The sequence below is a fragment of the Carassius carassius genome, chromosome 16, assembly GCF_963082965.1.
Source record: "Carassius carassius chromosome 16, fCarCar2.1, whole genome shotgun sequence".
Lineage (NCBI taxonomy): Eukaryota > Metazoa > Chordata > Actinopteri > Cypriniformes > Cyprinidae > Carassius > Carassius carassius.
The window spans coordinates 21,876,982-21,902,116 of record NC_081770.1 but is presented as its reverse complement, the minus strand read 5'-3'; the positions used below and the strand labels follow the sequence as shown (position 1 = coordinate 21,902,116).

The following is a 25,135-nucleotide window of genomic DNA, read 5'->3' as shown; positions in this document are numbered from 1 at the left end:
AACCGAGACACAAATGGAGCTGAAATGCAAATAAAACCAAACCATCTGTTGTGAAGCCATGTCAGCGTGTAAGCAAAGGAGTCTGGGATCTGTTTTATACAACATAACACGGATAAAGATTGTGCTAACAAAACACTGCAAACAGCTGTGGAAACTTTATTTTTTACAACTTTTTATTTTTAGTACGTGTTATTACACCTTTAAGACTAGGGATGGACCAATATTATCGGTCCAATATCAGAAAATGGCCGATAATGGCTTTAAATGTAAATATCGGTCCAATATGAAAAATTATGCCGATATGTCTTGCCGATAAGAGGAATACATTAACTCACTTGTACTCAGGGTGTGCTAGCAATTAGATCACGTCAGCATTGTGGCTCATTCTTAACGCAGACTGCATTTAATCGGAGAATACATGTACAGAATGATGAGTATGATAGAGTAAACCGTAATTGCACTTGTAGTGGCAGCAGTGGCAAACTCCCCTGGGTCCTAATGCCCACTCAGTAAAGAGTTTTAATTTTACCATTAAAGCTTTTCCATTGTGGCTCGCATGGCAGTAAATGCAATCAATATAGATATTTCATAAAAACATTAAAAACAAGCAAGGCTATAACATAACCCATTAAAAAAACTCACACCATGTCTACACCGGACACGAGTGGTGCGATCCAACAAAACACAACAGAACCCAGTGATGTTGACTACACTGGACGCGGTGTGATGCGACACGACCCCCATCATCAGTGAACTGATGCCTCGTTCTATTTATGACGAAATGAACTGACACTACGTTCAGATGATTTTCAACTGTAGTGTGGTGACATCAAGTTTAGACAAACCAGTGGCATTTCAAGATGGAAATATAGACTACAAAATATATTTAGACTTGCTCTGTCTTATGTCCATGACACTCACTGTGGAATGGCCCGTTTTATTCTTAACAGCTCTTAACGCCTAGTGTGCACTTGGATGGTTAGATGCATGATGGGCTAGTATACAGTTGTGGCCAAAAGTTTCGAGAATTACATAAATATTAGTTTTAAAAAGTTTGCTGTTAAACTGCTTTTAGATCTTTGTTTCAGTTGTTTCTGTGATGTACTGAAATAAAATTACAAGCACTTCATACGTTTCAAAGGCTTTTATCGACGATTACATGACATTTATGCAAAGAGTCAGTATTTGCAGTGTTGGCCCTTCTTTTTCAGGACCTCTGCAATTCGACTGGGCATGCTCTCAATCAACTTCTGGGCCAAATCCTGACTGATAGCAACCCATTCTTTCATAATCACTTCTTGGAGTTTGTCAGAATTAGTGGGTTTTTGTTTGTCCACCCGCCTCTTGAGGATTGACCACAAGTTCTCAATGGGATTAAGATCTGGGGAGTTTCCAGGCCATGGACCCAAAATTTCAACATTCTGGTCCCCGAGCCACTTAGTTATCACTTTTGCCTTATAGCACGGTGCTCCATCGTGCTGGAGAATGCATTGTTCTTCACCAAACTGTTGTTGGAAGAAGTTGCTGTTGGAGGGTGTTTTGGTACCATTCTTTATTCATGGCTGTGTTTTTGGGCAGAATTGTGAGTGAGCCCACTCCCTTGGGTGAGAAGCAACCCCACACATGAATGGTGTCAGGATGCTTTACTGTTGGCATGACACAGGACTGATGGTAGCGCTCACCTTTTCTTTTTCGGACAAGCCTTTTTCCAGATGCCCCAAACAATCGAAAAGGGGCTTCATCGGAGAATATGACTTTGCCCCAGACCTCAGCAGTCCATTCACTATACTTTCTGCAGAAGATCAATCTGTCCCTGATGTTTTTTTTGGAGAGTAGTGGCTTCTTTGCTGCCCTTCTTTACACCAGGCCATCTTCCAAAAGTCTTTGCCTCAGTGTGCATGCTCCAGCCTTGTGCTCGTCAATTTTTTTCACCTGAGTTAACAAGACGATTACTGAAATGATCTCAGCAGGTCCTTTAATGACAGCAATGAAATGCAGTGGAAAGGTTTTTTTGGGAGTAAGTTAATTTTCATGGCAAAGAAGGACTATGCAATTCATCTGATCTCTCTTCATAACATTCTGGAGTATATGCTAATTGCTGTTATAAAAACTTAAGCAGCAACTTTTCCAATTTCCAATATTTATGTAATTCTCAAAACTTTTGGCCACAACTGCATATATATATGAAAAAAAAACATTCCAGCATTAAGGTAATACTGCTTGTTATTATTATTATTTTTTAAATCATCTTGTCTCAGTTATAAATTTGACTGGTAAATGATAAAGAATGATATCCCCTTTTGTACTGCATTGCATATCAGGGATGACAGATTAATAAAAGACATGCCATTTGCGATTAGATGCAACTTTTGATACTTTGTGGTAAAAATGGCTCTCTGATTGACTCTGCCCTATCAATGTGGCTCCCATGAAAAAAAAAAATAGTGAAGACCTCTGACAGTCTTACAAACATTACAAACTGTATCCCGTACGTTAAGAATGTTTTGTTAGATTTTATGTTATGTAATGCTTTCACGGTTTACAATGGCAGGGCTTGCCATCTTGTCTTTCTGGCTTGTTGTTTCTGATTGCACTTTAACCTCGAGGAGGAAATCCAGATCAAATCCCATAAGGTAAAATCAAAACAAAATACAGTTAAAACTTATAGATTTTTTTAGGCCACATCACCCCGCCCTAGTATATGTAATTTAAAAGTTGGATCTATTAAAGCTTATCTTTATCTATGTGTGTGTGTGTATATATTTTATATTAGTGCTTTCAAATGATTAATCGTGATCAATCGCATCCAAAATAAATGTTTTTGTTTACATAATATATGTGCGAGTACTGTGTATATTTACTAGGTATATAAAGACACACACATACAGCATATATTTTGCCAACTTTATGTATTTCATTGTATATATTTATATTCATATAAATGACATCATATATAAATATATTTTATAAACAAAAATTTTCTTAAATATATACATGCATGTGCGTGTATTTATATATAAATAATACATATACACAGTAAACACACATATATTATGCATGTAAAGAAAAATATTTTATTTTGGATGCAATTAATCATTTGACAGCACTAAAAACACTACGCATATCTGTCTCTCTGTCCCCCTCAGCTCATCCCGCTCTCAGTCCAGTCGTCTTTTTCACTCCGTTCTCCCCCGAGTGTGATAATCACCACTGCTGGAGGGGTAGATGGGGAGGAGGTGGATGGAGATGCCCCTGCACCCCTGCGGTGGTTTATCAGCCCGAGTGTGTCAGCACTGCAGGAAGACAAACCTGTCAGAGCTGAAAGAGTGAGAGAGGGAGGGAGGTTGAAGGAGAGCGGAGGTGTCAGCGTGTGACTGATTGCGGCCCTCCACTCGCAAGGCTATAGCCCCCTCCTCACCATCACCTCCTCTCTGCACACAAATCTCTTCACTCGCACCAACACACACAAACGCTTTCAGCATCGCTATTCAGTGGTGGAGCTGTGCAGCTACTAGAAATGTCTGAGAACAAATATTGGACAATTAGTTGACTAGTCGATCTTAACAAAGACCTCCATTTCAAAAACGCTGGTTTAATTCATTATCCAGTCATCTATAAAACTGGCCTCAGTATCTCCAGCGACTTTAGGATATATATTTATTATTATTATTTATTTATTTATTTATTTTTGCATACGTCAACACACAGAATGCCAAATAGTATGAAATGTTGACCATTTCCTTTTGACTAGTCAGTCTTGAAGAAGCCCTAAATAATCAGGGTCCATTAGACCAGGATCAGACGCAATTTTTATAGCTCACACAATATGCAATCATAACTATTTTCTTTATTTCTGTGCTACAAAAGCTGGTCGTCACATCAGCAGCTACCACGGGCCCCTTGAGCTCACTTTCTGTCTCTCAGCTAAAAATACAGAGTGCTTCTGCGGCAGTAACGCACTGCAGTTTTGATGTTGGGAAGTGCTGTGCTCATGCATGGCACTGTTGGCCACTGGTTCTGCTGTCCTGAAGCCCAGACATGCTGAGAAAGTCCTTAATGGAAAAAAAGTGTGTGTTTGTGTGTTGGGAGGTGTGCGTGGTGAGCCAGGCAGGGGATTATTTATTCCAGTGTCACCTTGACCCCTGACGCAGAGATACAGTTCAATTAAACAGGATTGGCCCCACGGCACTGCTTTCATCTACTGCCTAAGAGTTCTGCAAAACACGCGCACACACACACACACACACACAGGGCCACATTCACTGGATCCAATAACATCCATATGGAGCGCTTTTCACATCCATCTGCCACCAAAAAAACAAAAATGCTAATGATCTAAACCAAAATATTCCAAAGAACACAATGAAACAAATGAAGAAAGAAGAATTGATTCCTACAGGCTGTATTGTCTCTTCTGCGGTTCCCTTCAAGGCTTCGGTTTCCAAAACGCTTTAAATCATTATCCAGAGATCTATAAAACTGGCCTCAGATCAGTGGTAGAACATGAAACAGAATCAACATGAAACCGCATTCGCAACCGTTTTACTTCCATAATGTAGCGCGTATGCATGTGAAATACGATATTCAGCGATTTAATCCGATTGATTTTCCTTTGCGCCTTTTTCTGCTGCAGGCAACAATGAAAAAAATTTTCCCACTGAATCCTTCACCTCAAATTTTGCAGTTACTGTACATTGGATGAATCCATTGGATGGTGCTGTGGAGACGTGCCAACCATATACTTAGTAATTTCCAGGAATTTCTACTACAGTACTACATAAAATTTACTTTGATGCAACTTAAGCTTTTTTAAAATACATATTTTATTAAATTTTTATTAAGAAATGTAATTTAAAAACACTTACCGTAATCTTACCTGTTACAAAAAATGAATGAATGAATATGCATTCATTATTAATGTACTTTTAAACAGTTCTTATTACTTTATTTTACATTATGTAATTATTTTATATTAATTAATTTTATTTTTTTATTAGGACATGCTGCTCATTTAATTTTCACATAAATGATATATAATAATTTTTTTATTAATAAATTACTTTTAAACATTTAATTTAATATTTTATTTATTACTTGATTTTATTTAAAAATGTTAAATAATCGTTCACCTAAATCTATTGTTGCAAACAAATCTTTTGGATGTCACTGTGGAGAAATATATATATATTTTTTTTCATTTACTTTGTTAAACTTTTACTCTTTATTTTTAAATTCCTTTTTCTCCTTTACATTTTTAAATTAATATACAACTATGCATATTTTATTTACAATTTTAATTTAAAGGAACATTAGTAAGGTAAATTAAAATTTAAAAAAATTTAATTCACAATCTGTAATGAACGATTGAATAAGAAATTTAACAATAAATTTAAATAAAAAACTTAGTTGTCTGAATGGACAACTTTAAATTTCTCCCCCTCAAACTCAAACGATGCATAAAACCAAGCAAGTTAAAGCGGCTAGTCGTTTTACCAGCAAAAGCCTTGGAGATGTGTTCCTTCTTCCACTCCCACGGTTGGTCGTATTCGTCAGCGGGCCTGTCGTCGTCCTGTGGCAGCCTGCTCTCCCTCCCTTCCTCAGGCAGATCCGGCTGCCCTGGGACGCGCTCCTCATATGGGGTGTCATAGAGCTGGACCTCCCCTCGCCCCCATCCTCCTGCTCCACCACCAGCTCTCCTCTGCAGCTCTGAAACACCAAACAAACTGGTTATAAACTTTCCCAAATGAAATGTTAGAAAAACATGGGAAGGTTTTTCATCAGAACAGATTTGGAGAAGTTTAGCATTACATCACTTGCTCATCAATGAATCCTCTGCAGTGGATGGATGCCGTCAGAAATTAAATGAGTGTAAACAGCTGATAAACACATCACAATAATCCACAAGTAATCAACACCACTCCAGTTCATTAATTAACATCTAGTGAGGCAAAAAGATGGAGGTTTTTAACTAACAACTCAGTCAACATGCTATGCATTTTTCTCTCCTTGTTTAGATAAGACAACTTTTACTGTATTTCAAACTGCGGTCAATCACATTGTATGTTAGTCACATGGCATATCCAAGTGCAGTTTGTGGTCAGAATAAGTTGCAAAGTGAACCAGACTTTGTGCTGATAGTCCAACATCTGGCTGTAAGATTATTGTCATAACAGTTGGGTTAGAAAGGTGATTCAGGCATCTTCTAGAAGTTTCATTGTGGCATGTGTTCATTAAAACGGTGTGAGACAGGCTGCACTGTTAAATCAAGACACAATAAATCGATATATTCCCTGGGCTCCACAGCTGGGCTCCCTCGCCTGGGCCACATTAATTATGAAAATGTCTGGTGAAGAGTGGCGGTGTATGACAAATTGTGTTTGCACAGCTTACGGGAGGGCTTAACAAAGAGAGAAAGAAATGTGAGTGTGTGTGCGTGTGTGTGCAGACCCAGTCCAATCTCAAGGACTGGGAAATCTCATCTCTCCTGATGGGCATTTTCATTTCCATTATCATACCTCTCGAATGACAAGCACCAAACAACAGGATGACTGTCTGAATGACCTTCAAGTGCTTTTCAGCAAAAATAACAGCCGGTTAAAAGCTTATATGAAAAGAACTGCAAATACAAAATGTTTTGAAAAACATCATGCTTTCATTTTAGCCTAAGCTTGCTTGCTTAACTTTTGACTTGAATCAGAGTGAACTAGTGAGATGTCAGTATTAAAATTCGGGCTGATCCCAATAAAATTCTGGCCAATACCGATAAACCGATAATTATTTATCCGATAGCATATTAAAATTTAAATTATAAAATATTTTGTTTAAATAAATAACATTAAACACTAATAACAAATTTATATCGTTGTAAATGCTAATGAATTGCAGAACCAGTGTTACTATTGTTTAGAGCTGAAACAACGAATCGATTAAAATCGATTATTAAAATAGTTGTCAACTAATTTAGTCATCGATTCGTTGCTAAATAACTTTTATTTGCCGTAAGCGGCTCATTTCGTGCATATTTCAAATCTGCGGTGACCAAAGTGTGGCAGTAATGAGCCACCGGAGGTTTTACTCAGCCAGTACAGCAGGAGAAGTGCGAATAGCCAATAGCTGGCCTCGTTTTATGTCACGTGCTTCCCGAACAGCGTCTCTGCAGCATTCAGCAGGATGTGGGAGTACTTTACTTTGAGCCTTCAAAAAAGAAGAGTAACCTCTAAACTCTGCACTACTGAACTGTTTAAGGGGACGTTCACATATCGCGTCTTTTGCGCGCTCAAGTTCGTTATTTCCAACACCGCACCGCGTCGAGTTAAAAACATTTCAACTTTTCAGAATGCGGCAAGCGCACCGCGGGTCATGTGACAAGAACTAACCAATCAGCTTCATCCTTTCCCGTAACAACGTTAAAAGCTCAGTCAAGATTAAAGGAACAGCTGATCATAGTTTTATATGGATTTCCATTTTGAAATAAATTTAGTAGCAGAGCTTCTGCAAGCGATTTTTTGAGCTGCAAATCCATTTATCCTTTGCTGAAATTTCCGCGTCTTCAAGGAGAGAGCACGTCATGGTTGCTTAGCAAAGGCAGACGCCTCAGGGGCGCTTCTGCGCGAGCGCTTTGGAAAGAAGGAGAAAGCGGTGCGCCTAGCGTTTTCCACACGTTTTTAGGCGCGATTTGTGAACGGCCCCTAAGACTTTCATTTGTGCAGATTCTCCAGTACAATGTTGTTTGCAAATGTTTAGTCGTAAAAGCTGATAACATTGCTTTTTAACAGTTAACATTTAAAGCTTTACAAACATGTTCTGTGATCAGTTTGTTGTTTACCTGTTCAAAATTCAGTCTTGCAGCCTAATTATGACTGAATGAGAGAGGTAAATGTTTAAAGATATTTGAAATGCACTTTTTTTCTAAGTATTCATTGCTCTTTTTCACACAGCAGGTTTTTTGTGTGTCCAATTTTTTTTCTGGACAACCTTCTGATGGATTTTACTTTAAATTGTGAGTTCCATTCAGGTTTCATGCCATTGGCACTTTTTTCGAAGGATTGTTTACAATTTCACAGCATAAGCTATAAAGCTGTTTCCCAGTAAATAATAAAATACAATGCACTGCAATTTTATTCTGTTTTATTCTTATTCTTCGTGAAAATATTTTCTGAAAGATTCCTTAATAAGCTTCGTTCGGGATGTTAAACTACTTTAGGAGCTCTAAGGACTGCCATGGTGAAAACATTATTTGAAATCTCCTTGTGAAATTTGCTAGAGTATGGGTCAGTGTTCTGATTGCAGAAGAGTTCGACAAAGGATTACTAACACAATAAAACAACTCCAGGTATATTTTTGATTAGGATATGACAGTGCAAAATGGTTAAAATCTCTTAAAAATCTATGCTGAAGGATAAAGACCAGACAAAAAAGAAAGATAAAGACAAGAAAGATAATTTACTTGGGGGAAAAAAAAAAAAAATAATAATAATAATAATAATTACATAAACCGGTTAATCGATTAATCGTAAAAATAATCGACAGATTAATCGATTATCAAAATAATCGTTAGTTGCAGCCCTACTATTGTTAGCTAAAACAAAAAAAATTTAAAAATATTTTATATAATAAAAAAAGAAATTTTGCCTGAAATAAAACAAGTACTAAAATAACTAAAACAATAAAAACACACAACAAAACTACTAAAACTTTACCTTTACATTAAAATTATTTTTTTTAAAGGTTTATCAATGATTATGTACAGCGTGAAAAATATATACATTTTGAGATTTGCTAAAGATTAAATTTAAATTGTTATTTAGCTTGTGTTATTAATTTATTATTTTCTTTAAAGATATTAACTGTATGTATATTAAAGGGTTAGTTCACCCAAAAATCTAAATTATGTCATTAATAACTCACCCTCGTGTCGTTCCAAACCCGTAAGACCTCCGTTTATCTTAAGAACACAGTTTAAGATATTTTAGATTTAGTCCGAGAGCTCTCAGTCCCTCCATTGAAGCTGTGTGTACGGTATACTGTCCATGTCCAGAAAGGTAAGAAAAACATCATCAAAGTAGTCCATGTGACATCAGAGGGTAGGTTAGAATTTATTGAAGCATCGAAAATACATTTTGGTCCAAAAATAACAAAAACTACGACTTTATTCAGCATTGTCTTCTTTTCCGTGTCTGTTGTGAGAGAGAGTTCAAAACAAAGCAGTTTGTGATATCCGGTTCGTGAATGAATCATTCGATGTAACCGGATCTTTTTGAACCAGTTCACCAAATCGAATTGAATCGTTTGAAACGGTTCGCGTCTCCAATGCGCATTAATCCACAAATGACTTAAGCTGTTAACTTTTTTAATGTGGCTGACACTTCCTCTGAGTTCAAACAAACCAATATCCCGGAGTAATTCATGTACTCAAACAGTATACTGACTGAACTGCTGTGAAGAGAGAACTGAAGATGAACACCGAGCCGAGCCAGATAACGAATGAAAGACTGACTCGTTCTCAAGTCAAGAACTGGTTCTGTCAGACGATTCGAGAACCGAGGAACTGAGGATATGTGTGATGTGTTGTGTGATTCAGCGTGAAGCAGACCGACACACAGAGCGCCTGAACCGAACTGATTATTTTGGTGATTGATTCTGAACTGATTCTGTGCTAGTGTTATGAGTGCGGGTAAACAGAAGGCTTGAATCAAGGGCAATCATCGCAAATTATGTCATTACGTCGAGCACAAAAGAACCGGTGAACAGTTTTCTTCAACCGGTTTATTGAATCAAACTGTCCAGAAGAACTACTGGTGAAAACTGGTGAAAACCGATGCAACCGGTTCTTGACTCGTGAACGAGTCAATCTTTCGTTCATTATCTGGCTCGGCTCGGTGTTCATCTTCAGTTCTCTCTTCACAGCAGTTCAGTCAGTGTACTGTTTGAGTAAATGAATTACTCCGGGATATTGGTTTGTTTTAACTCAGAGGGAGTGTCAGCCACATTAAAAAAAGTTATAAAAGTCCATATTGCTATTTTTGGACCAAAATGTATTTTCGATGCTTCAAAATATTATAACTGACCCTCTGATGTCACATGAACTACTTTGATGATGTTTTTCTTACCTTTCTGGACATGGACAGTCTACTGTACACACAGCTTCAATGGAGGGACTGAGAGCTCTCGGACTAAATCTAAAATATCTTAAACCGTTCTTAAGATAAACGGAGGTCTTACGGGTTTGAAACAACTTGAGGGTGAGTTATTAATGACATAATTTAGATTTTTGGGTGAACCAACCCTTTAAGTTTTAGATAATGGCAAAGGAAATCTAAACAAGTAATTTTAGTATTATTTATGTAGTATTTTAGTATCCATTACCATTTTGAATTAGCTTTTGTTTTTATGTTTTCTGTTTTATTTTAATTTTAGTTGCAGTTTTAGTAATTGAAGTAATTTAACCATTTCAGTTAGGGGAACATTTCTAATGTTCATTTAAGTTTTAAGTTTTTAATTAAATAATTATTTTAGAAAAAAAAAAAGCTTTAGTAAACTACAAAAACACTGGCATGCAAAATTAAATATCCAATCATTTAATCAATACAATAAATTAAAATAATTGTAATATCGGTTAAAAAACCTATATGGAACTGATATATTGTGCGCAAACAGTATTTAATAGACATTATATACATAAAATAAAGCCATATAGAAATCTGAACATTCTCTTAATCTTTTCAACCCTAAATGCTAATTTACAAAGACATCCATTAATTAGTCACTTGAGTTTCATTCGAAGAACAGCCCAGACATAAAAAATTACACGAAGCGTGAAACCAAACAGACCAGAAATGGGACGGACTGCCTGGAAAGGAATACTGGCATGGACGTGTGCTTCAATGAATAAATCAGGCAGGCGTACAGTAACAAGAGAAAGACAAACTTTAACCTTCACACATCCTGCTTCTAATGGGCTTCTTAGCTGTATCCATAGTGACAAAGAAGAGGCCCTGAGGGACAGACCCTGAAGTGGAGGGAGAGGGAGAGCTATGGGAGTGTGTGTTGATGTTAAGCATTTGTGACGTGCAAGAGAGGGGCTGCTAGATTCCCCCGTACCTGAGAATTAATGGAGAATGAGAGAAGAGATTAACCTGTAGAGATGGATTGAAAATTAAATGAGGCTGCCTTGAAGGCAAGACAGAACTGATGAGAAATTAAGGTGGATGCTGGCGTCCCACGGTGAGAAAATCGAACACAATTCCCTGAAAATATCTAAGGAACGCAACGCATTTCAGCTGTGTTCCAAAACCTAGCAAGGTTTGTCTATATAGACAGCTACCTTCTAAGTGGTTGTTCACACAGAGCTCATATTCATATTTCACTGCGATGCCTTCTCATTGTTTTCTATGTAACTATGTATACTACAGAGCTCACAACTTTTGCAGCTTAAAAAAAAGGGTAAACTTTTAAAGTGCCCCTATTATGGGTAATGCAAGGTTCATATTTCGATTTTGGGAGTCTCCAACAACAGGTTGACATGCATGCAAGGGCAAAAAACACTCTCATTGTAGCTTATAATATACATTTGACTGCAATGACTAAAATGACTACCAAACGATTTGCTCAACGATACATTTTTCCAAACCCCTCTTTTGTGTGATGCTAATCTGTGGTGATTGGTCGATTGATCTCATTTTAATTTCCTCAGTCCTGTAACGCCTGATAAAGCAGTGTTTGTGAGCGCAGTGCTGCTGTGTGTACAGCTTTACCGGGGATACCGCTATTTTTACCACTAAAAAAAAAACTAGTGGCTAAGAATAAATTAGCATTTTCATTCAGTGAAAGTGACGTGACATACAGCCAAGTATGGTGACCCATACTCAGAATTGGTGCTCTGCATTTAACCCATCCAAAGTGCACACACACAGAGCAGTGAACACACACATGGAGCAGTGGGCAGCCATTTATGCTGCGGCGCCCGGGGAGCAGTTGGGGGTTCGATGCCTTGCTCAAGAGCACCTAAGTCATGGTATTGCCAGCCCGAGACTCGAACCCACAACCCTAGGGTTAGGAGTCAAACTCTCTAACCACTAGGCCACGACTTCCCCAATTTCCCCATGACTTTCAGACCAACTTGAAAAGACAAACAAGTGGGCAGGCAATATGCTAAAATTTCATGTTGACGTCAACCCGAAATGGCTTGGGATTCGTTTTAAAAATGACTCATATCAATGATTCAGAGTCAACTCTTTCTTTTGAGAGACAATAACTTTATACATGGTGAACTTTCAGATTTAACCTGTGCAGGATGTTTTCAATCACTTAGAGCTGTGTTACACACTGCATGAAAGTGATTTTCAAAAATCTATATTAGGAGTATTTTAATGTGTTCAGACAATTAAATTTATTCTATTCAAGTGGAATATAAATTTAAATTCTGTAAGTTATCAGTTAAATAAGTATCGGTTTATATTTATCAGCCAGAATTTTAATACCAATGCTTTCCTATTTCACCTTATCTGCTGATTCAAGACCACAGTTTTGCATGCACATTTTGTTAGCTAAAATAGAAGCTGAATTTTACAGTTAGTTTATTTATTTATTTAGAGGAATATGTTGGCGTAGGAATAAGTAGTTATGGTTTATTTAAAATGGGCTTTTACAATTACATTGCAATTCTTGGGCATTGCAATTTCAAGCATGTCAATTTAGAACACATTTACTTAAAAATGCAAGTTATCACAACATTATAAATTTACAGTATGAAAAATGAATATTCTTTTTCAGTTAACACTGCTATTAAATTATTAGTGTTTTAAAAGTTTAATTTTAAGTGAGGTAATCTGAATGTAAAAATAGGGTAAATTAAGTAAATTGAGGCATGACTGTGTCATTCACATCGTGGTACCAAACCAAATATGAAAGCCTCTTGAGCTAAAGCTAACTACAGACCCTATTTTCTCATAAATCAAAAAGCACTATTCTAAAACCCATAGGAAATTCCTGAGGGAACCCATAGCAAATAAGCCTTCCTGGCCAGCAACCTGATGTCATGACTAAACAACTCTACACGAGTTATAATCGTCATTTCTCTGGACTCTGCTGGTACCACCAATGCATTGTGGGCACACTTCAACTGCAAATGATACATGCAGTGCTGCCTTAAGACTTAGCCAGATGTCTTAGAAAACAGTAAAATATTTGTGGCTACCTTTTGGAACGGTCTTCCCTGATTATTTCTTAAAATGTCTAGGTTTTAATGATTAAATCTCTCAAATCAGCAAGTGAGAAGGGCAAAGTTCAACCATTTGTATTGAATAAAACAATGGAACAGATTACATGAATATAAAACTAATCTGTGCGACTCAGCAGTGAGTCCCTCTCTGGGGAGTCACTGAGAAAGACACACTCATACTTCATTCTCTCCATACGACTCAAAGGGCAAACCAGACTCCCCTGGGCTACGGGAACACGCACCAAAAGAAACAGGACAAAGTCTGACTGACCGGTTATCACTTTCTGGGCCTCGTAGGGCTCCATGTAGCCGTTGTTCTCAGGAGGGATTGGGCCTTGAGTGGTTTCGGGATGCGGGTCCAAACGAGCATCGAAGGGGTCAGAGTAATCGGTATCTCCCATGACTGGAGCTGAAGGAACCACCTGAAACAAGAACAAAATCATGTGACGATCTTCAACCAGAAGAGGGGATAAATTGAAGATTATTTCAGTCTGCTGAGGGATGAAGGAAGGGAAATAATTTCACATAAGGCAAAAAAAAAACACTTGTACTGTGTGTTTCACAGTAAGGCACAGCAACGTGTTAATTTACACGCGAGCAGCTCATGATCCAATGCTTTGAGTGTCTCAGAGCAGCGCAGTTTAAACAAACTCCATCTCTATGAGTTTGCATCACTTATAACATTAATTTGGTAACAAAACACACAACCATCTTTAACTTGTAACGAGAAATGCTAATAAACCACCTGTTCTCAAAAGAGAGGAAAGAGAAGCATTAAGAGCTTATTTAAAAAAGAAAGTTTTTGACTTTTCAGTTGTACTGTAAAATAAAATGATTAACTTAACTTTGATGAAGAACATCTCTTTGGATTAGAATCTTTTTACATAGTAGCAGTTCAAATATTTATTTTAAATCTCAACTTATACCATTAATGTAATCAAATTAAATTAAATACAAAACCAAAGCTATTTGCCACTGCCAGGGCATTAACATATTTCTAGAAAATATTTTATAGTTTGTTACAGAAAAACATGTTATGCTCAGAGTCCAGAGTCTCGATCATTACATTACAACAGGCATCTTCCGAGTAGAGACCATGTTGATAGAAACCATGTAAATGAAAACTTTTATTTTGGATGCAATTAATCATTTGACAGCCCTAATATATAGATTAAAAAAAATAATTTAATTGTATTTGTGTATAATACTTCTACTACTCATTATTATGATTATTTTATATAATTTTTGTCATTTCACTTTTTTAAGTTGTAAATAAAACAAAGGATTACAAGATTTACAAGAAAATACTGTTTCAGTCTTTCTACGTTACTTGTCGTTTTTAGTAATTTGTGCAAATTACTAGTAATTTATATAGTACTCTATATATACATAAATATTCATATATTATATATTGTACATTTTACATAAATATGTAATATATATATATATATATATATATATATATATATATATATATATATATATATATAATTATTATTATTATTATTATTTTTATACTACTACTACTACTACTATTATTGTTTTATATAAATATAAGTATTATTAAATTGTCATTGATATGTAATTACAAAATTTCTGACCATATTGTGCAGCCTTACAAACAAGCACAGCACACCTGGTCCTTCAAAAAATAAAAATAAAAATAAAATAGCAGCCCTTGTGTCTTCACAGACTTTCCATCATGTAGAATCAGAAACACCACCTCATACAGCACAAGACATTGAAAACCAGCACACTTGCAAAGATGTGCTACCTTTTTCCGTGAAGCAGAAGGAGGCAGTGGGGAAGTGTTGATGTGTGTGTTAGGAGGTGCGTTTGTCTCCCATACCAGGCCCAGGAGGAAGCCCTCAATCACTTGGCACTGGGACAATTACAAAGACGGCCATATGGTCTCTCAAACAAGGGCTTTAGCCAACGGCTCCATGTGGCACCATTTAGCCTGCAAACCACAGCTAGCAACAATCTCCCACCAGGCAAATCGCCCAATTGTCTGGCTGATCTTTAACAAGAATACGAGGACAATAAATCTGAAATGTTCATTAGGAACGCAATAAAAACTTAATTAGGATTACGTTGGAAATTAATGAAGGTTAACAGGGAATGATGCGTAACGGTGCTCTCAAGACAATGCACTTAGAGGGTCGCCATTAAATTGGGATTTAAATCGATGGCGTGGCATTGGCATAGCAGTTCTTCAAGCTCAACCAATCAGCTCGCTCATCACTGGTACTGATTACAATCAATACGACTCCAGTGAAGGCTGCTATCTGTCTGTGGCCATGTGTGTGTGCAGATTCCTCCACTGTCTGCCAGTATTGAGTCTCTACTTAATGTCTGATCACAGGAAAGAACCTTCCTGGCTCTTGTGAGTCTCCTCTATGGGACCGCCCCAACCACACCAGTCTAACTAAACTCCATGTATTATTCAGGAGCTTCAGCTGTGGCGGATCAAGGGGTTTTGACACCTACGGTGCTCCGAGACACGAAATCTAATGCAGGGTTAACAGAGGGTTTACATGAAAGATTGTTTCACATCGCAAATCACTTGTTTGACAGTTTGTTTTATGTATTTCATCACCTGATCCTCAGATCTACAACTTCTTAGCGTTTGGTGTATGTGTATATACATTCAAAGTTGTAACTATAACAAAGATTATTTTGCAAGAAAACACTATCAAATATATTATAACACACACACATACATATATATAGTAATTTCAAAATAAATTTTATACATTTCAAAAATAGTATAGTTTCTAGAAAAGAAACAAAACAATTGTTTTACATATATACTAGTCAACATTTGAAGCGGATAAAAACCTTTCATCAAAGTTGTACTAAAACCCAAAAACAAAATACATTCATCTTAGGACAACTTAAATGAACTTTGATCCACTATAATGAACTTAATTAGCTTAATCAACTTTTTGATCCACTTCAAACAAGCGACGCAATATCGTGTTTATTATCGCAGATGAATTGCGTTCGATAATGAACGCAATATTGCGTAGCTTGTCAGTGATCTACGGTTCTGTCTATTAAATGCCGCTCCATTTGGAAGCAGGTGATGGCGATTTAGCGGTAATCAGGGAACTGGCTTTACTGACGAAATGCACGCAATCGCATGAGATATAATCGCCCATACCTAATATATATATTTAATATAAAATGTTCTCAAAAAACTTGCATAAACACTCCCCATTTACCATTGTTTGGTCAAATAATGTCAACTTTAAATGAACATTTCACACAATATTTATGCAAAATTCACTCAAAATGATTAAAAACATGAAAATGTAGAAATAAATTTTTATCTTATTTGTTACTCATAGACTTGCATTACCCGTCCAATGCAGGTAATATCAAAATAGACAAATATTGGCTTTTTTACTAAAGTATTGTAAATCAGGGTTTCTCAGACCTGTCCTGGAGGACCCCTAGCCTTGCACGATTTGTATTAGGGCTGCACGATATTGGGAAAAAATAACATTGCAATATTTTATTTTTCTGCGATATATTGCAATACGAAATCTAATCTAATTTTTTCTGACAAACAAAAATGGGGTGAGCACACTTTCATTCTCATTTTAAATGATTTAAACATCGACACCATTGTGTCAATTGATTAATATGCGCGAGGGAGAGAGAGCAAGACAGCGCACGTGTTTTTTGAAGACAGTGAGCGTGCGGCCGGGGCTAATTCGCTCGCGCTCTCTCTCGTGCGCGCTCTCGCTCTCTCTCTCTCTGTCTCTCTGGGAGCGGAAGTGTGGTGTGGGGGGTGAGAGCGGCACGGTTTGAAGTTGTTTTCAAGTTTAAACTTCTTTTTCTGTGGTTTGGGTACTTTTTTTGTTGTTTTTGTTGTATCAATTTTTTATTTTATGGTTTTGAAAAAGGGGGAAAAATACAAAAAAACGGGGGTAATTTATTGATTTATTTAAGGCCATGGCGTCTCTCCCAGGCGAGAGAACGCCGGGGTTATCAATAAAAAATGGGTGTAAAGTGTTCTCGGAGCAAGGTTGTACCGTAGAAGATGTACTGTTAGCAATGGGCGAGATTGTGGGGCACGAAAATATAGCATCGGCATCCAGAATGAACAAGGCGGTAGTGGTGTTTTTAAAATAGGAAAAATTTGTAAACAGCCTTGTTGAAAAGGGAATTGTTGTTGCCGATTCCCTGGTGCAAGTAACCCCTTTGCGCGCACCCGCTACCAGGGTTACTATTTCAAATGCTCCGCCATTCATTTCCAACGAGCAAATTCTAAAAGAACTTAGTCGTTTTGGAAAGTTTGCTGGATCCATTAAAATGTTGCCGCTCGGGTGTAAGAACGCAGCTTTAAAACATGTGCTGTCTTTTCGAAGACAAGTTTTCATGTTGTTAAACGCGCAATCTAAGGAATTGGACATCTCGTTTCGTATTCAACACGGGGACAGTTCCTATATGATTTTTGCAACAACTGATAGCTTGAGGTGTTACGAATGCGGGGATTTAGGACATAAAAAGTTCATGTGCCCGCATAAGATACAATCAGAAAATGAAAAGAACGAAATGGATAAGCAAACAGTGCAAAGCGAAAAAAGCGAAAGTCAAGATAAAAAAAAAAGGCCCATTGTCGCAAAAGGATGGAATGATTCCAGGGAAAAAACAAAAGACAAACGCGGTTAACGAGAACGATTCGGAGGCTACGGTTTCAGCAGAGAAACCCAGCGTTATCCCTCAGACTGGTTCTCCACCCGAGAAGAGTGCTTTAGATCCAAGCTCAAAGTCGGAGGTGAGTGAGTTTATTTCATCTATGCCAGCTGGTGATAAGGCTGTAGGCGCGATTGTTTTGGGGGATGTAGTGAATGTTGTGGAGAAGGAAGGTGTGTATGTTGAAGAGGTTGCGAGTGTTAGCATGCTACAGAATAATGTGGTTATGGAGAGTGAAAACAGTGATGAAGACTTGGGGGATAGTGACAATTGTTCGGTTTTCTCGGAGATTGATTGTAGTCAGGCGGTGGAGGAGGTGTACTCTGTCGAATAATTAAATGCTTTTCTGGATTTAACTAAAGGGAAAAAAGTTGATGTTGTAAAATATTTCCCAGATGTTAATAAGTTTATAAAATCCGTGGTGAAAGCACAGAAGTCGACGGGCTACGAGGTCATTTCAAAACAGAAACGATTTCGGCTAAAAAAAGTTTCTAACAAACGTACGTAAAACTCAGAAAGAAAACGTAAAATTGTCAAAATGGAAAAAATAAAGCACATGGGTGTGGGATATATCCTAATTGTTGTTTTTCTTTTCTGTCATTTGATTTTTTCCATCTTCCCTGCCATGCAGATTCTTAGATTAGGATCACTGAACGTTAATGGGTTAAGGGATGGAGGAAAAATAGTTTTACTCTCGGAGTTTCTTAGACTTAAAGACTCAGAAGTTATATTTTTACAAGAAACCCACAGTGATATAAAAAATGAATCGGAGTTAAATTTGTGGTGGGAAGGAAAGTTCTGTTCAAGCCATGGCACAAATGTTAGTGCAGGTGTAGCTATTTTATTTGCAACTCATCTTAATGTTAACATTTTATCAGAAACAGAAATAGAGAGAGGACGTATTTTGATGGTGAAAGCAAAGGTTGAAAATCAGATATTCGTTTTTATAAATATTTATGCGCCAAATAAAGGGGCAGATAAAATAATCATGTTTAGAAAACTAGGAGAGTTTTTAAAAAGCTACACTTTAGATGGTATGTTAATCATTTGTGGGGATTGGAATTGTTCTCTTAACTTTCTGGTAGATAGGAATAATGAAGAACCACATCCTGTATCAGCTGCTGTTTTAAAAAGTTTTATAGTTCAGAATGATTTGGTAGATGTATGGAGAGACAGGAATAAAGAGGTGAAGCACTTTACATGGACCAAAGTTTCGCAGGGAAGGATAAGTGTAGCCAGACTGGACAGGTTTTATGTCAAGTGTGCTGAAAATAATAGAATAATGGGGTGTGATATTTTTCCATGTTGTCTATCAGATCACAATTTTATCACAGTGAATATTGTTTTGAATCAAGCAAAAGGTAAAAGTCCATATTGGAAATTTAATACTGCATTGTTGAAAGAAAAAGAGTTCATTGAGAAATTTGAAATGTTTTGGAAGGAATGGGTTTCTAGGAAAAATGATTTTGATAATTTGAAACAATGGTGGGAAATAGGAAAGACACACATAAAAATATTTTGTCAGCAGTATTTATGTTTTTCAACAAGAAAAATAAAACAGAAAATTTCTGAAATAGAACAAGAGATTTTATACATTACATCTGGAATGATTCAGGAATCTAATGCATGTTCAGCTGGCATCTTGGGTGAAAAGAAACGAGATCTAGAAGATTTGTTGCAAGTGCGGGCAAAAGGTGCCCTGATAAGATCACGATTTATATCTGTTCATGAGATCGATGCTCCCACTGCATATTTTTTTTAATTTAGAAAAGGTATCAAAACAACAAAATGAAATGTATTGTCTGACAAAACCCGATGGACAAAAGACTTTTGAGGCAAGAGAAATGAGAAAGATTGCGGTGGACTTTTACTCAAACTTGTATAGAAAGGAAGAAACGGATCCTGGATGTGTTTCACAGATTCTGCAGCAGTTGCCTTCTCTGACTAAAACACAGAGGGAGAGTTTGGACAGTTCTCTATTATTTGAGGAGTTGACTGATGCCGTTAAACAGATGAAGGCGGGAAGAGCCCCTGGAATCGATGGACTATCAGTGGACTTTTTTAAAGCTATGTGGAACTACATCGGAAGAGATTTGTATGAGGTGATCCAAGAGTGTTTTAAAGAAAAACGCCTTCCCACAAGTTGCCAACGGGGAAGACCAAAAGGGGGACTTGAGTGATCTTAAAAACTGGAGGCCTGTGTCAATTCTTACAACGGACTATAAGCTAATAGCTAAAGTGTTGGCAAATAGGCTGAAAACTGTATTAGGAGACGTAATACATCAAGATCAATCCTACTGCATACCAGAAAGATCCATATATGATAACATTTTTATGATAAGGGACATTTTAGATTACACTAAACTACAGGAAGTGAATGTTGGTTTACTGTTCCTAGACCAGGAAAAAGCATTCGATCGAGTGGATCATGGTTTTCTGTATGATACAATGACTGCTTTTGGGTTTGGAGAAGGTTTTATGTCGTGGATCAAACTCTTATATATGAATGCCTCTTGTATTCTAAAAATAGGTGGTGGGTTAAGTAAACCAATAAGTTTGCTTAAAGGCATAAGACAAGGATGCCCACTATCCGGTCAGTTATACGCATTAGCAGTGGAACCACTCCTATGCATGTTGAGATAGGAAATGTCTGGTCTAAAAGTAGATGGTAGCTGCAATGCGTTTAAGTTAACAGCATATGCAGACGACATAACTGTGATCGTGAAAGATCAAAGAGATATTGATGTTGTTACTTACAGTATCTCTTTATATGAGAGAGCGTCTTCTGCTAAACTGAACTGGAGCAAAACCGAAGCTTTTTGGTGCACGGAAAAAAAGGAATGTGGTCATATCAATGTAAAACCTGTTATCCCTGGAAATGTAAGGTGGGAAAAAGATGGATTTAAGTTTTTAGGCATCTTTTTGGGTTCAGAAGAATACCAAAGGAAAAATTGGGAAGGCGTTAATGATAAAATTTGTAAGAGGTTATCAAAATGGAATTGGATTGTACCTCAATTATCATATAGAGGGAGAGTACTGGTCATTAATAATCTTGCGGCCTCTATTTTATGGCATAAATTAATTGTTTTAAATCCACCAGATGGTTTTATTAAAGAAATTCATTGAGTGTTGGTAAATTTTTTTGGGAATGGACAACACTGGCTAAGAGAATCAGTACTGTACCTGCAGTTAAGTGAAGGAGGTCAAGGCCTCATGGACATTAAGTCCAAGGTCGCTGCGTTCAGACTGCAGATTGTGAAAAGACTCCTATATAATCAGCCACAGAACTGGACTGAAATAGCTTGTGCTTTATTAAGAAGAGTTGGGCGGATGAACCTGGATAGACACCTATTCTTAATGAATTTGAAGGAAGTAGATTTTAATGGACTCCTTTTTATGAATCAGTCTTAAATGTGTGGCAAATATTTATTGTTAAAAGAGAGCTGTCCGAAGTAACCCATAAGTGGGTGCTGGAAGAACCTTTGATTTTTAATCCTCTTTTATCTAGCGTGATGTTAAAATCTAAAGGTGTATGTGCAAGCTTAGTTAAAGCAGGAATATGTAAAATCGGTCAGCTTCAGTCGGGGGGCAAATGGATTGCTGCGGAAAAACTGGCCTCGAGGATTGGTGTTCATTTTGTTAGGATTGTTGAAAAATTATTAACTGAATTGCAGGAGTGTTTTACTGTACCTGTGCAAGCAGAAATGGTTGAAACTGTTTTCCCCAGCATCAGGGTGGGTGTAAATGTAGGAGATTGGCAGGACGGTGATGGAAGATTACGGTCTTTTAAAATACCTGAAATTGGTCATTTTGACACAATATCAAAGAAGGCTTTTTATTTGGTATGCGTGAAATACTTAAATTTAAGAGCATTGCAAGATATTCCAGAGACCAAATGGACTAATTTACTTGAATCAGAGTCCTCTCCAAAAGGATGTTGGAGGACGTTGTATAAGAAACCAATTGAGAAAAGAAGTGGAGATTTGTAATGGAAAATCATGGGATTTTAGCAACAAACCGTTATAAAGTTCATCTCAATCCTTTGCAAGGAGAGGAGTGTTTGTTTTGTGGGCTACCAGAAACAGTGTTTCATATTTATTGGATGTCCCAGGCTAACAGGAATTATGGGTGTGTTAAATAACCTGAGTCATGATTTTGGTTTTATTTTTACAAATAGTTTTTTTATTTTTGGTCCAAAAAATAGCACCTCAAATAAAAGTAAAATTGTCCTGATAAATGTTTTATTTGGTAAGGCAAAAATGGCAATGTGGCTGACAAGAAAGAGGAAAATGCAGTTCAATAGTGAAAATGATCCTTTGGACATGTTCAAAGCTCTGGTAAAGAGTAGGCTGGTTATGGAGTACAAGTATTATGAACTGGTGAATGATACTGATTCTTTTTTGTATTTACGGGGTGTTGAAAATGTTCTATGTAAACCCAATGAAGAGGGAGGATGTGATGTATTGCTGTAAAATATGCTTTTTTATTATTATTTTTTTTTTAAAGGTTTTGCTATTTATGTATTAAGGTGTTGAAGGTGTATACATTTCTGGTATAGATTGTAATTAAAGAGATGTTAAAAGTCAAAGTCTCCTGCGCGCTGTCTCTCTCTCTCTCGCGCTCTCTCTCTCTCTCTTTCTCTCTGCCCTGTTAAACTGACAGGACTTAAAAACACTAAACTTTCACTCTATGATGGTTAAGCTGTGCAATTAATCCGCGAATCACATTCGTCAAGGGCCGGGGAGCAGCTGGCCCGTACAGTTAATGAATAACAGATCAACTACGACAGCCTACATCGCACATCCTGCGATGTGACTATCGTGGATTCGTACATCGCGATTTCGATGCTTAAACGACACATCGTGCAGCCCTAATTTGTATATCTCCCTTATCAGACACCAAATCATGTAACTACTAATGAGCTGATTCAGGTGTGTTAGATAAGGGAGACATACAAAATGTGCAGAGCTAGGGGTCCTCCATGACAGGTTTGAGAACCACTGTTTTAAATAACTCACCGGATCTGTAGGTTCCTCTAAAGACACAGAGCTTAGGAGAATCTTGCTCCGTCCCAGGTCTTGCGAGTCCACCTTTATGAGGCGATGTTTTGGCGACACAACCTTGATATCCAGACTCGAGGATTTCAGAGGAGAGCCGAAGCCCATGTGGGACGTTTCATTCGACCCGTTGTCATTTCTAGCTCTGTTCTCGAAGTCTTCATAAGGGTCTTCGAAGTCAAGATTCTTCTGTGCACGATACGCCTTCAATATCTCACTCTCGCTGTAGTCTGGTTTTGGCGGCTGCGGGGGAACACGTTTGCTCCCGAAACTTAAATAGTCCTTGAACCACTTTGCCATTCTATGCTGTTGGTGAATGTCCAACAGGGAAGGACACAAAGACTGCAAAGGTCCTTAAAGAGTCCAATGGTGACCTATAATGAACTCAGGGATTTAGAATATGTTTATCCACAAACTAAGCAGAATACCTTGGGAATAATGCACTGAATTCATGTTTCAGTTCAAAGGCACAGCTGTGGTCCTCAAACACAGTCGATCCCTGGACATACCGACCTGGATTTACAGGTGGTCCATGGACAGCAAAGACCTTGAGGTTCTCAACATCCCTGCAACAGCAGAAATAAAAAATGTAATAACATATTCAGCTAATAATATCCACATTATTAAATCTGAGAAGCACTTTTTCAATATAAACGTGTGTATGTAACAGTCTTCTAATCAATATGATGTCCTACCACAGACTTGACAGAAAATGATTAATGCTCAACTGCTAAATTAGATATAGATAGATAGATAATTATATAGATAATTATTATAGATAGATGAGCTTTTAACTTTGGTAGATAGTAAAACTGCTTCAAAGAGGAGCAGCTGCAACAAGCTGTTTAAGAACGAAAGCAAACAAACTAGAGATTCGCACGTGCTTCTGATACCCACAATAAACCGTTTCAATTCCGCCATAAAAACACATTATTTCACGAAAAACCTTAACATCAACATTAAATTTCGATTAAGAACAAATGAAAACGCACAACAGCTTGGAATTTATCTCGTAAACTAAATGATGGAGACTCGCACTTTCAGTCAACGTTAAACATTTCCTAGCTGACATGACGAATACTTCGTCTAAATATCACGGCTGATGATTTGAGATCAGATTAAAAGCTGTTGATGAGACTAAAGTTGGGATACTCACACTTTGGATTTCAACGTTATATTCTCGTGGAACTCCTGACGCGGTTCTCGCGAATGTTAGAATGTTGCACGAGGACAACGACGCAGGCGCCAGGAACGCGATGAAGAACGCGCTCGCTGCTGGAAAATAATACAAGAAGAACAGAGCTCTTATGAACGCGTCCGGCTGTGTGTGTGTGTGTGTGTGTGTGTGTGTGTGTGTGTGTGTGAGAGAGAGAGAGAGAGAGAGAGAGAGAGAGAGAGAGAGAGAGAGAGAGAGAGAGAGAGAGAGAGAGAGAGAGAGAGAGAGAGAGAGAGAGAGAGAGAGAGAGAGAGAGAGAGAGAGTTTAAAGGGGAGGTGTTCACATCCAGCGGTGCTGTATTTTCCCTTTAGCCGAACATTTTTAGAAGCTGCAAGGCACAGATCTGAAAACATGCTTACTGTAGGTGTATTATGTTGGCACAGTTTAAGATTCATTACTGTTAACTGCATTAAATAAACAAATTAAAAAAACACTCCAGTGAATAGGCTTTAGTTGGTTTATTTTTTAAACTCTAATGGGGTAAGTTGTGAAAGTACAGCCATTAAACAGACTCTTATGGGATTATAGCATAATTGAACTGGACTTCGTACTTAAACCCCCTTTCACTGAAATAGCCTAGTCTTTATAGAAACTCCCATTGTGACAACTAGCCCCGACCTGCTATAATGCTCATCTATTAATCTATTTGTTTGATTAATTAATTGCTAAAAGGCTAACTTTAAATAAACTGAACTTTAAGAGTGCTTTTAATCCACATTTTCCTCTTCAAACAAGATGAATAGATGGATGGATGGATGGATGGATGGATGGATGGATGGATGGATGGATGGAACAATAGATAGATGGATGGATGGATGGACGGACGGACGGACGGACGGACGGACAGACAGACAGACAGACAGACAGACAGACAGACAGACAGACAGATAGATAGATAGATAGACAGATAGATAGATAGATAGATAGATAGATAG

General features: G+C 37.4%; 1 protein-coding gene across 4 annotated transcripts in view; it reads right to left on the bottom strand.

Annotated features, from left to right (window-relative positions):
• Positions 1–24,311, bottom strand: part of shdb (Src homology 2 domain containing transforming protein D, b) — a 38,064-nt gene extending 13,753 nt beyond the window's left edge. Inside the window, exons 1-5 of one of the 4 annotated variants that reach the window (XM_059569572.1) lie at positions 24,140–24,311; positions 23,412–23,549; positions 22,945–23,289; positions 13,491–13,641; positions 5,494–5,706 (exon numbers count right to left, since the gene is read on the bottom strand). In XM_059569572.1, the coding sequence (XP_059425555.1) occupies positions 5,494–5,706; positions 13,491–13,641; positions 22,945–23,283 (703 nt within the window). In that variant the 5' untranslated portion in view covers positions 23,284–23,289; positions 23,412–23,549; positions 24,140–24,311. Of the gene's footprint in view, positions 1–5,493; positions 5,707–13,490; positions 13,642–22,944; positions 23,550–23,863; positions 23,943–24,139 lie in introns of those variants that run through there. The other 3 variants (XM_059569571.1, XM_059569573.1, XM_059569574.1) reach the window with 3 other exon arrangements.
• Between the last annotated feature and the right edge of the window lie 824 nt (positions 24,312–25,135).